The sequence below is a fragment of the Lithobates pipiens genome, unplaced genomic scaffold (genome assembly GCF_037356315.1).
Source record: "Lithobates pipiens isolate NorthernLeopardFrog02 unplaced genomic scaffold, aLitPip1_a1.2 Scaffold_8, whole genome shotgun sequence".
In the NCBI taxonomy this organism is placed as follows: Eukaryota; Metazoa; Chordata; class Amphibia; order Anura; family Ranidae; genus Lithobates; species Lithobates pipiens.
The window spans coordinates 495,599,456-495,612,598 of NW_027507903.1; the positions used below are offsets into that span (position 1 = coordinate 495,599,456).

The 13,143-nt window shown below is 40.9% G+C and overlaps 1 protein-coding gene across 2 annotated transcripts in view; it reads right to left on the minus strand.

The window, feature by feature from the left end:
- SYN3 (synapsin III) overlaps positions 1-13,143 on the minus strand; it is a 600,616-nt gene that overhangs the window by 326,592 nt on the left and 260,881 nt on the right. For both annotated transcript variants that reach the window (XM_077469161.1, XM_077469162.1), the window contains exon 5: positions 12,351-12,507. In XM_077469161.1, coding sequence (XP_077325287.1) covers positions 12,351-12,507 — 157 coding nt within the window. The remainder of the gene's footprint in view (positions 1-12,350; positions 12,508-13,143) is intronic.

A 13,143-nucleotide genomic window follows, 5' to 3' on the forward strand; every position in this document is an offset into this window, starting at 1 on the left:
GTGCTGCTTATCAGTGCCCATCAGTGCTGCATATAAGTGCCTCATCATTGGTGCCACCTCATCAGTGCCAATCAGTACTGCCTTCTCAGTGTCTGTCAGTGCAGCCTCATCAGTGCTCATCAGTGAATGAGAAAACATACTTATTTACAAAGTTTAATAACACAAACTAAGAAAAACATTTTTTAATTAAAAAAATTTCAGTCTTTTTTTATTTGGAGTGCAAAAAAATAAAAACCCCAGAGGTGATAAAATACCACCAAAAGAAAGCTCTATATGTGGGAAACAAAAAAAGGCTAAAAAATGTTGATTGGGTATATCATTCCATGACTGTGCAATTGTCATTCAAAATGCGACAGCGCTGAATGTTGAAAATGGGACTGGGCAGGAAGGGGGTCAAAGTGCCCTGTATTGAAGTGGTTAACTTCCTCCATGGAGTCTATCTTGGCTTAGGAGATTGTGGAATCTTTGCATGCAAGCTTGTGGTGTATATGACCTATGCAGCAAGGCGTCTGATGGTCTCCTTGCGGGGAAAAGAGCAGCTGGTAAGGAGCTCATTTAATCGCTTGTGGTGATTCCTTTTGGGAGCACTCTTTCTTCAGTGGTGCACATTATCATCATTCCTTCACAGCAAAGAAAGAGGGACTTTTGATGTTTCGAAAATCTGAGCACCTTTTCGTACCTTATATTATAATATATTTTTTTTTGCACAGTGTTTGCACATTTTATATGGACTTCATTTGCACAGATATGTCAATTTAGGTTGGAGTTCATTATATGTTTATTGCACTTTTATTGTTTTTCTTATGTGATTTATTAACTTATACCTAGCACAAGGATAGTGCACTTTTTATTGTTTGGTTTGAGGTAATATGAAAACAAAGTTTAAGTTAAAAAAATAAATAAAATAAAGGGCGTAAAGAAATTATTTAAAAAAAAAAGGGAGACTTTAATGGGTTTATTTTTTTTGGGAGTGGGGGGCTATGTTACAACCATTTAACATGTTTTTTTCTGGATGGATGGAATGTGAAAGAGTTAGAGCCTCTGTCAGTTTTTTTTTATTACTGTATGTGTCCCCTTTGGGCAATTTCAACGTTTCTATTTGTTCTGGAGACCATTGTTACTAAAGCAAAAAGTGATGGTGGATCCAAAAATGTACAGTTGTCGCAAGAACAAAGATAAAAGGAAGTTTTTCCAATGAGAGCACCTGTTATGATAAAATCTGTCCAAGGGAATTCCCCCAACTTTGTAGAAATTCCCCACCATTTCCTGGTATGTTGTTCAGACAGGAAATGAATGCAAATCACAAGGACACAGACAGCAAAAAATAAAAAAACTGACAGAGGTTTTAACCATTTCCATAAAAAGTTTGGATATACATACCATTAAAGTGTTACTAAACAGAGAAGTGTCATAATTCATTCACATATATCATATATATCAGGCCACTGATTTTTTTTTTTTTTGTTTAATCTTATTTAACCACTTCAGCCTCGACCATTTGGTTGGCAAAAGACCAGAGCACTTTTTGCGATTCAGCACTGTGCCGCTTTAACTGACAATTGCACGGTCGTGCAACGTGGCTCCCAAACAAAATGGATGTCCTTTTTTCCCACAAATAGAGCTTTCTTTTGGTGGTATTTGATCACCTCTGCGGTTTTTCTTTTTGCGCTATAAACCAAAAAATAGCAACAATTTTGAAAAACAAAAAAAAAACACAATAAATATCCCCAAAAAATATATAAAAAAACTGGGGACAAGGTACGTAACTTTGCCTGGATCCTGTGATGCGATTGGTGCGATTGGTACTGAAAATCCACCCCAAAACACACTCAGGAGGTTAAGGTGAAAAAGCACGTACCTTTACAATCCCTTTAAGACCGACTAGGGTTATCGATGGGTTAATAAGATTTAAATAGGAATACATTTTATTAAATTGTTTTTCTTTTATTAGTAAGCTTTTTGTTAACTTTTAGATAAATACACAAAATAAAAAAAATATTAATTCAGAGTTCTCAATGAGCTGCTAAACTCCCATGCACGCTGCCTGTGATAAATGTCACCACTTAGTATCTTCTTATTTCTCTCAACAGACTAAAGAACACCACTTCCCTATGTTATGGAAAAGAGCAAAAGAGGAGGTGTTCTGTAGCCCAGTCCTAGCATGACAACATTGTTTTGCCAAACAACAGGAAGCATGTTGCTGGCAGGATCACCATGTAAAAATAAAAAAGGGAAAAAAGCCTAATAAGGCAAAAGTGATGCAGGCGACACACCTATGGTCTGGTAACACACAATATATTACATTTTTGTTCTTCAATTTAGATACCTTGTAAGCAAAATTTCTTGTTGCACTGACAGCATGGATGACAGCATACAGACCCCTCTTATACAATGACCATGCTTTCATCTGTTTAGTAACTAAAATCCTTTCTGTTTTTTTGGTGATAATATCTATACTCTCCCAACATGCTATTTTGGTGGAATCTCCAGACATAGTTTGGGTGCGTTTTAGCGCAGAACGATGAATTAGGCTGGGAACCCCCAAAAGAGCAGTATCTACAAAATAGATGTGTCTGGCACTAAAACCCATTAGGCAGATAATTATAAGTGTTGTTCCCATAAATATTTTAGGATATCAGTCCTTGATGTCCAGCTGTATTTTCTGTATTAGAGAATGTTTACACTAAAAGATAATTGCACCAGGATATAATGCTTTTAAATCTGTCTGGAACAGGATTGTCCGATGTATGGCCATTGGCCAGGGACTGAGCTGCGTAATTATCAATAAAGGTCTGCACCACCACTCTTTAGCCTAGTACACACGATGAGATTATCAGACGAACGATCGTCTTTTTTTTTGGATGCTAGTTTCCAGATCGAAAACGAAAAGGGTACTGAAGTAACAAAATTCTCATACGACAGAATAAAAATTTGGAAGTGATGTAATTTATTTGCATTGTATTTTTGGATGAAAACTGTACCGTTTAAACAAAAATCATACAATCTAGTATCATATGAGAACATTTTTTGTGTTTGTCCCTTCGGAAAATTTCGGACGAAAGCTGTGTAATAACGATCAGATTATCGTACAATCGATTCTAAAGCAGAATTTTTTGGACGATATTCTGAATGTGTGTACAGGGCTTTGACTACACCATTCAGAAACCAATCATATAATTTATTATTTGGGGTGCTTAAACCTCTCTAGTGTACCAATCTGTTAGTACAATAGTTTTCAATATATAGCCAAACTAGTTTAGCAATAAGTTTGTATTGGGCGTATACAGTCATGGGCAAAAATAAAGATAACGCACCACTTCGCCCAGAAAATTGTTGCACTCACAAATGTTTAGGCATTCTCAAGTTTATTTCTTTTGTTTGTATTGGTATAACACAAAAAAGTGGAGAAACAAAAGGCCAAATCTGACACACTATACGCAAAACTCTGAAAATGGACTGAACAAAATTATCGCCACCTTCTCAAAATAATAAGGCTGCTTTCACACTGGGGGGGACGGGCGCCAGAGGTAAAGCAGCGCTATTTTTAGCGCCGCTTTACCATCCTTTTAGCGCCGCTAGTGGGGTGGTTTTAACAACTGCTAGCAGCCAAAAAAGGGTTAAAACCGCCCCCAAATCACAGCTGCAGCGACGTTTGCCGGTGGCGTTGCGGCGCTGCCCTATTGTTTTCAATGCAAAGGGGTGCTTTAGGAGCGGTGAATACACCGCTCCTACAGCGCTGCAGAGATGTGGCTTGCAGGACTTTTTTGACCGTCCTGCAATTGCACTGCCCTAGTGTTAAAGCCCCTTAGGCTTTCACATTGGAGTGAATTGAGCGTCTATTTCAGGGTGCTTTGGCGCTATTTTTAGCACTATAGCACCTGCAAGGCGCCTCATGGTGTGAAAGTAGCCTAAGAAAAAATTGCATACTTAGGCTGGCCATACACCTATAGATTATCTGCAGATTTTCTATGGTCAGATGGAAAAAGTGGAACAGATTCCTCCATCTATGCTGAACTGTGTGGATGGAATAATCTTCCACATCTTGCTAGTCAACCCCACTGGCTCTCAATACCTGAACATTCTGATTGACATAGTTTAGGTTGAGAGCCAGAGGGGGCGACTAGCAAGATACTGAAGCTTGGCCCATTGGGAGATTCCTCCATCCACACAGTTTAGCATACATGGAGAAATCTGTTGCATTTTTTCCATCTAACCATAGAAAATCTGCAGATAATCTATAGGTGTATGGCCAGCTTAAGTTTGTGATGCTCCTGCAATTTGTAATTAAACTCACCTGCATGAATTAACAGGTGCTGACAATATAGAAATCACATCGGCAACCAGTTAAAATGTGAAAAATTGCACCTAACATTGAACTCCATATACAAAGCCACATCTAGTGCAACACTCTGGGAAATGACCCAAAAGATAGCCCAACACTGGTATCTAACTCCATCAAAACTAGCTAAATATAAAGGAGTGAATACCTCCAAATGTTGGAGAGGTTGTGAGCAAGACGGCACACTAAAAACACATTCTATGGGACTGTCCGCATATTAAAAAATGTTGGTCAAATGTATTCTCCACAAAAGCTGACAATCATAGGGCCTCCCCATTTCGCCAACCCCTGACTTAGCACTACTCAAACTTACCATCGACCATGACCAGACTCTGGAAATCTAATCACCCCCCCCAACACTGTTAGACGTCATCACACCGACTCAAACACACCATATCTATGAGCTCCTTATTACAACCAATAAAAGTGCCTATCTTCAGGAAAAACAAAAGCTGGAACCATGGCTGACCTGGTATAACAACTTTATGAAAGGTTGACCACTTAGTTCACAAATAAGCTTTTCACCCAACAACTGTATCCATTTCTGAAAGCGATGTAACTGCTACTTCTATATTTTCTGTAAAATAATTGATCCAACTTCCACTACCTGAAGGTTATAAGGATGGAACTTGTTAAAGACACTCATCTCACGTTATGTTCTATTTTATGTTTTCCAACTGTATTCATTTTAATTTACCGTATTTATCGGCGTATAACACACACCCCAAGTTTAGAAGGGAATTTTAAAGAAAAAAACTTTTAGGAGTGAAGTTTAAGGAACAAAACGTACATTTAAATGCCCATCAATGCAGCCTTGTCAGTATCATTTGCAGCCTTGCATTGCAGCCTTGTCAGTCATTTGCAGCCTTCCATTGCAGCCTTACATGTCATTTGCAGCCTTCCATTGCTGCAGGCTTTCTGTTTAAAAATGCCGCTGAGAATTGCCGAAAATAGCCGAAAGCTTCTGAGAACGGCAGAAAAGGCAGAAGAGCTGACAATCGGCAGAGGATCGGCATATAACACGCACCCATGATTTTACCCTGATCTTAAGGGGAATAAAGTGCGTGTTATACGCCGATAAATACGGTATGTTATACTTTCTGTTACTCCTTATATGGAGAGTACTCGAAAAAGATTACGACTTATATTGCTACATACCATATTTATCGGCGTATAACATGCACTTTTTCCCCCTTAAAAGTAGGGGAAAATCGCGGGTGCGTGTTATACGCCGATCCCCCGCAGTTCTGAGCCTCTGGGTGGCTTTCAGCCGCCTTCGGCTCTTCTCGGCGGCTTTCGGCCATTCTCGGCAGATTTCGCCGCCTTTGGCTCTTCTCAGCGGTTTCCGGCCACCTTCGGGCGTTCTCGGCAGCTTCCGACTGCCTTCAGCCGTTCTCAGCGGCCAAAAGCTGTCGAGAACGGCCGAAAGCTGCCGAGAATGGCTGAAGGCAGCCGGTAGCTGCCGAGAAGAGCCGAAGGCGGCTGGAGGCCGCCAAGAACTACCGTACCGCCGAGATACACATCTGGCTCTGTATCTCGGCGGCGGCATTTTAAAAAAATAAAAAAGAGGCAAATAAAACTAACAAGGCTGCAGATGGACACTGATAAGGCTGCATTGATGGGCATTTAAATGTAAGTTTGTTTTTTCCTTAAACTTCCCTTCTAAAAGTTTTTTCCTTAAAATTTCCTACTAAACTTGGGGTGCGTGTTATACGTCGATGCGTGTTATACGCCAATAAATATGGTACCTTCACAGTTGTTTTTGATTGATGTATGTATTAACAAAAAAAGAAAAATCTATTGAAAAAAAAAAATTGACTCAACCTTTCTGTTATGTGTCTCTGTGTTCTACAGGGAGCATGGAGAAGAGAAAGCAGCAACGAATTGTCTGAGGATTTGAGAACAAAAATTGTGGAAAAGGATGGACAATCTCAAGGTGACAAGTCCATCTCCAGAGAACTTAATGTTCCTGTGTCCACTGTGTGCAACACTGTCAAGAAGATTACAGCCTATGGCACTGTAGCTAATCTCTCTGGATGTGGACGTGGATGTTCAATAGAAATGTAGGAGTGCCAATATTTTTGGCCATGACTGTACATACAATTATACAACAGGTACAGATAGCTGAGTATGTCATCCAACATTAAGCATTATACAACAAAGATATACACTCCGAGGTTGAATCATAGCAAAAAACAAGCATGCATATGGGTGCAATGAGCTACACTTAAAACATATAAGAACTGATGTTCAGAAATACATAGTAGGAGTTCAGTACCCTTGATGGTGAAATGAAAAGGAAAGCTGAGCCAGACCCTGCTGAGGAAAAAAACAACTTTTTGGGGATATAAAAACCCCCTTTCTCAAGAACATCCTATACGGAGTGTTCTGGCTGGGGGCCATCCCCCTGTCAGAATACAATAGCACAGAAGGGGGATCACTGTACTAACATCGCATGACTAGTACAGTGGCTCCTCCTGAGCCGTCAGTTTTTTTTCCTTCAGCCCTGCTGCGTTCAACAAAAAAAAAAAAAAAACTAGTAGTGTGTACAGTCTTTAGAAGACACAACTGTGCAACCAGCAATTGCGTAAAAGCACCTGCACACTCACAGATATATGAATTTTGCTACAAAAATATAAAATGACTTTAATACTTTTAAAATTGTAGCTTTCAATGACATAATCCTTGATGATCCTACCATGTAGTTATAGGGTGACAACGCTCTCGCCCTGTCCCATAAATTTTCTCCTGTAGTGTCACTCTGTCACATGTCGCACTCCCAACAGACACTGCAAGTGGTGGTGCCGATGCACATTACAGGCATACCCCACTTTTAAGTACACAATGGGGTTTATTTACTAAAGCTGAAAAGTGCAAAATCAGGCTGACTTCTGCATAGAAACCAATGAGCTTCCATGTTTTATTACAAAAGCTTAATTGAACAAGCTGGGGTTATAAGCTCATTGGATTCTGTGCAGAAGTCAGCCTGATTTTGCACTTTTCAGCTTTAGTAAATAAACCCCATTGTGTACTTAAAAGTGGGGTATGCCTGTACTCAGAGATGGTTCACTGTTGTCACCATCAGGAAGCCAACCCTGAAAAAATGCCATGCAGCCATTGCTATGGTGCATGCAGGCAGGAAGTGTCTGTACAGCGGCTGTAGGAGATCAGCAATATGAGCTGCAACAGCTAATGACAACAAGCCTGAAAGCAACATTTTCTATGATGGAAAAATAGCACTTGTTGATATTACACAGTGCTTTTAGCAAAATAAATGTATTTCATTTAGAGCTTCCATCTACTTTAACAAGTGAGATGCCTTTCCGGTGTGCGCTCTCCTTCACAGCACTATTCCCAGTACTCATAACCCGGGAGACACACCAACACTGAACATTGTTTTTGGCAAGCGGGCAAAGGAAAAACATGGCTTCCAGCACCATAGCGAGGCTGAAGCGTGACATTGGAAGGAAAACAATTTTTTGTTTTGTCTGGCCTTATGAATTATCAGCATTGCATATCTCTGAAGAGTCCTCCGCCTTTTCTATCTCCTGCTAGGTGTCTGTTTTCCTCGTCTCTGTCATCCTGTCCCAGAGAACTGGTGCCGTCCGCTCACTACTAATGAACTGGATCAAACTCCCACAGCTTTAGATAATTTCCAAAAATGCCATTTATTTCTAGAAATCTGTGAACCCCCCCCCCCCACTTATAGGTTTGTTATGTGTTTCCATTCACACAGCATACCTAAAATAGCTGAAAAATATCTCTTACCTTTCTAATTGTTTTTCTGGGGAACGTTTATAGTTAGCATTCCATGAACAGCTTGTATTGTTCAAAATAGCTTTCAAGGTGCAATCAGAGGACAGATTTGTAACATACAATGTACCACCCATGCCTTTAAGATATTTAACCCTTTATTAGGACAGACAGTGTCTAGCTTACACATGATAATGAGATCTGGCAGCACAGTACAAACCTATGGTAAACATACCTCCTCACCCCCATCCTTAGCATTACATAGAAGGAGAATCTAGGTAAGATTTTTCAGCAAGTGGCAGGGGCCATTGAAATGTATGGGATTTGGCTTGTTGAGCGTTTTAGAGCTCCAACTAGAAAATCGCTCAGATGTGAACGGTACTACATTTAGGGCAGAGCTATAGTTTTGCTATTTAATGGTTACATTTTAGTTCATAATTTAAAGTTGAACTCCGGGGGAAATTTCAAAACCACCCTTGCAATGCAGGGAGCAGGAGTTCTTAACCTGGGGTCCATGGACTTCTAACAACTTATCCATGAATGGGCTTCAGGAGGTCTGTGAGGGTCAGATAAATAATAACATTTACGTTCACCATACAGTCCTCCTCCCTTGTCCAAATCAATGGTTTCCAAATAAATGAAAGTAAAGAAAATGCAGTCTCCCACTGCTTATGGCGCAGACTGCTAAGCTCGTTGTTGGTTTACTATTTAAATGTGTATTGTCATTCTCTGTACAACATGTGCTAATTCTCATTTTCTAGTAGTAGTAGTAGTAGTAGTAGTAGTAGAAGTAAAGCATCTGAGCAGAATAAAAGTTATTTTATTTCATTTGCACAGGATTATCGTATTTCATTTTTGTAATGATTCGGCCATTACTTTTTGCATGAAATGGTGTGAGTTTTTGTTCAGATTGTTTACTTTATTAAAACTTTCTGTATGTCATGTATGTATGAGGCAATCAAGTTTTAATAAAATAAAGTACATATATTCATTGCATGCAAATTGTATTTATGTGAATATTTCTGGGGAGGGAGTCCATAGCTTTCATTATTTTCTTATAGGAATCTGTGACTCAAAAAAGATTAAAGCATAACTCCATGAAATAAAATGTATTCTCCCATGCAGTGGGGCTCTGCCCGCACTCCATGTGTTAATTGCTCGTTTAGTCTTAGGGTAAAAGGAACAGCTGTACGTACCCGGCCCTTCGTTCCTCCAGAAAACCGTGCTCCCCCACATCCAGCAGTGGGCTGTTCCTGCCATCCTCACATCCAGAGCCGGTCTGTGGGCACAATGACATCAGGAACAGTCCATTCACAAGAATGCTAGCATGCGGGGGGGGGGGGGGGGGGACTGGTCTTGTGCTTGGAGGATCAGCGGATTAGGTATGTATATATCTCAGTTGTGTAATCGGCCTAGACAAAAACGAGCAGTTAACCCATGCAGTGTGGCCCCACTGCATAGGAAAAAAAATTTAAAATCCCAGACTTCTTCTTTAAGAACTACAGGTATAGAGAAACAATAAAAAGCAGTTTTACGAAACTTACCCCTCACCACACCTGCAGCCGAAACGCTCTTCTTCCCTCCAATGCTCTGGGATGTGGGCAGGCCCTTGGCACACTCACTTACAATGGAGGACTGCTGGTCTTGCATTTTACATGATGATGACAGAATATGACCACCAATCAGAAGAGAAGAGGCTTCAGCGGACCAGTTGCACAGAGAGGGATTAGTTAAGTATAACTGCTTCTTAACTACCTTCTGCCCAACTTATGAACAAATAACGGCAGGCACGATCCTATTTCATTTTGGCACAATGTCATATGATGTCGCCCTAGTCTCACCACACTTGCACGCCTGCGGGGGCACACTGTGCGGCGATCGTGGACGTGCCGTGTCCCTCGGACATGGCACAGGCCTGATTTCAGTAAAGAGCCGATGATGCCGCTCTTTACCCATGTGATCAGCTGTGTCCAATCAGTGACCATCAGTGATGCCAATCAGTGCCCATCAGTGATGCCAGTCAGTGTCCATCAGTGATGCCAATCTGTGCTCATCAGTAATGCCAGTCAGAGTTGCCTTTTAGTGCCCATCAGTGCCTGCTCATCAGTGCCGCCCATCAGTGGCTATCAGTGCTGCATATCAGTGCCGCCTATCAGTGCCCATTAGTGCTGCCTATTATTGCCTCCTCATTAGTGCCGTCTCATCAGCGCTGATTAGTGAAGGAGAAAAATTACTTATTTACAAAATTCTCTGAAACTTGTGAAAGACACTTTTGAAAGAAAAACTTTTTTTCTTTCAAATGTTTCGGTCTTTTTTAGTTTTTTAGCAAAAAATAAAAAACCCAGTGTTGACTAAATATCACCTATTTGTGTGAAAAAAATGATAAATATTGAATTTGGCTACAGGGTTGCATGACCACGCAATTGTTATTGTAAGGCCGCGTACACACGGGCGGATTGTCTGCCCAACTTAGTCCGCTGAACCGTGTTTCAGCGGACAATCCGCTCAAGTGTGGGCTTCAGCGGACTTTTTCAGCGGACAGTCTGACGGACTTAGTCTTTCGGAATTTCCGTAATTTTGTCCGTCCAAACTTGGTTTTGTCCGTCCAAACTTGGTTTCAGCGGACAGTCCGCTCGTGTGTAGGCAAGTTGGACGGACTAAGTATGGCGCATGCTCAGAAAGGATTTACACGGCCGAAGGTTGCATTGTAGTGTATTGGACGTCGTTTTTCTAGTCCCGTCGTACGTGCTGTACACGTCATCGCGCAAGTTTTCAGCGGACTGTCTGTTCATCGTGTGTGGTCAAGTCCGTTCATTCAAAAGTTGAACGGACTGTCTGTCGGATTGTCTGACGAACTTAGTTGGGCAGACAATCCGCCCGTGTGTACGCGGCCTAAGTGTGACAGCGCTGAAAGCTGAAATTTGGCCAGGGCAGAAAGAGGGGTACAAGTGCCCAGTATTGAAGCAGTAAGGCTCAGTTCACACTGGCATTAAGAGCAGGCGTTTGATAGGCATTAAAAACGCCCCTCAAACGCCTATGCACAAGATATAATAGACAGCACATTGTGCTGTTAACACTAAGCATTAGTGTTGCATCACTTCAAAATTGAAGCCTCGCGTCAAGTCAGAAGGCATTTGAAACCTTTCAACGCCTCCCATTCAAGTCTATGGTAACGCTCGGCAAATGATCTGGCAGGTGGTTTCAGTGCGGTATTGGTGCGGTTTTAACGCTCATCAAACGCTACGAAACTGCGCATAGGGCATTTAGGTAACATTTAACGCTTGTAAAATGTCCCATTTAAAAACTCATTGACGCCTGTCTGATGCCCATACTAATGACATACAAATGCTATAGGAGCATTTGTTAAGCATCAGTAATTTAATCAAGTGTGAACAAGCCCTTTATATTCTCCCAATTAAGACACCTAACCATTGTAGTGCGGGAGGGAGTCCCACTACAAGAGTACTATTTAAAATTCCACAAATCTTTGAATTGTAAGTCCAGCCAATACTTTTTTTTCATCATTTTGGATGAAATGGATAAATATTAGAGTCTCTGTGAGGTTTTTATTTCGATTAGGGGTGCCATTAGAGGGATTTTCCCCACTTATGTTGGTGACAATGATTTCACTGGTAGAACAAAATAGATGTAAAAAAAGGGTAAAAAAAAGCAAGCAATTCAATGCATTTTAACATCACATCAGAGTGCACTGCAGGAGATGTTCATACAGCATTCCGACGGAAAATGTGCAATCGTATCTTGTTGTCGGAAAATCCGATCGTGTGTGGGCTCCATTGGACTTTTTCTGTCGGAATTTCCGACACACAAATTTGAGAGCAGGATCTAAAATTTTCCGACAACAAAATCCGATCGTTTAAATTCCGATCGTGTGTAGACAATTCGACGGACAAAGTGCCACACATGCTCAGAATAAATTACGAGACGAAAGCTATTGGCTACTGCCCTCTTTATAGTCCCGTCATACGTGCGTCTCGAAACGATAGGATTTTCTGTCAACTTTGTGCGACCGTGTGTATGCAAGACAAGTTTAGGCCAAAATCCGTCTGAAAAAAAGGATTTTGTTGTCGGAATGTCCGACAGTGTGCACAGGGCATTACACACATAATAATGTGCATGGTGTGGTGTGAACATACACTAAGTGATGGGAATAGGTTATAAACTGATGTTAAAATTCATTGAAGTGCTTAATTTTTTCCCTTGTATGTGGAATTACAGTATATTTTTCTTGGAAACTTACCACCCAGGGTTTGCTGCAAAAATTGTAGATGGAGTACAGGGAATTGACGCTGGGGACTCCCCCATACTGCAGGCCCATGATCAGGCTTCGGAAATCCTCCCCAAGAGTCATGCTGTATGCATGCTGACGGATAAGCACAAAGTCCGGTTTGAAGGATCTGGAAGGAAAGGACAATGAAGGTCAGGGAATTCAGTGAGCTGGTGGAGGTACTGGCATAGATTTACTAAGGCTAATAGACTTTTCAGGGGCATTTACACTCTTTTTCCCCAGAGCTTAGTGATTGTGGTGAGGCTTAACTTTGTAAAGAATACCCAATCAGATGCAAGGAAAAAAAAGAGCTTCACGACATTCACTGAGCTCTGGGGGAAATTAGTGCAACTGCACTTGCAAAGTGCTCAGTCTATTTGCCTGGAGTAAATCAGCCCCATTGCCAATCAAAAACATTTTTATATAGGGACAGCGCTTTAAAAACAGACAGAAAACTCAATATTTTAATTGACACATTCCCTTACCAACACAACGACACATGATGACAGCATGGTGTAATTATTTGGCAGTGGTGCGAACATTTTTGTATATTATATATTATCAAGCAAATAAGTGGGGGATAGAAGTAAAGCTCAGATTGGTATGCAACTGCATAGACTTGGGATGTAACCCCTCCTCTCCCCAAATAAAATGTTCAATCCTTCATCAGGTAAAGTGATACAATCATTGTAATTGGGTGATACTTGAAGGTTCTTTCCAGTCAATATGAAAAATTTAAGTTCCTTCTCCTAACTTTAAGATGGGA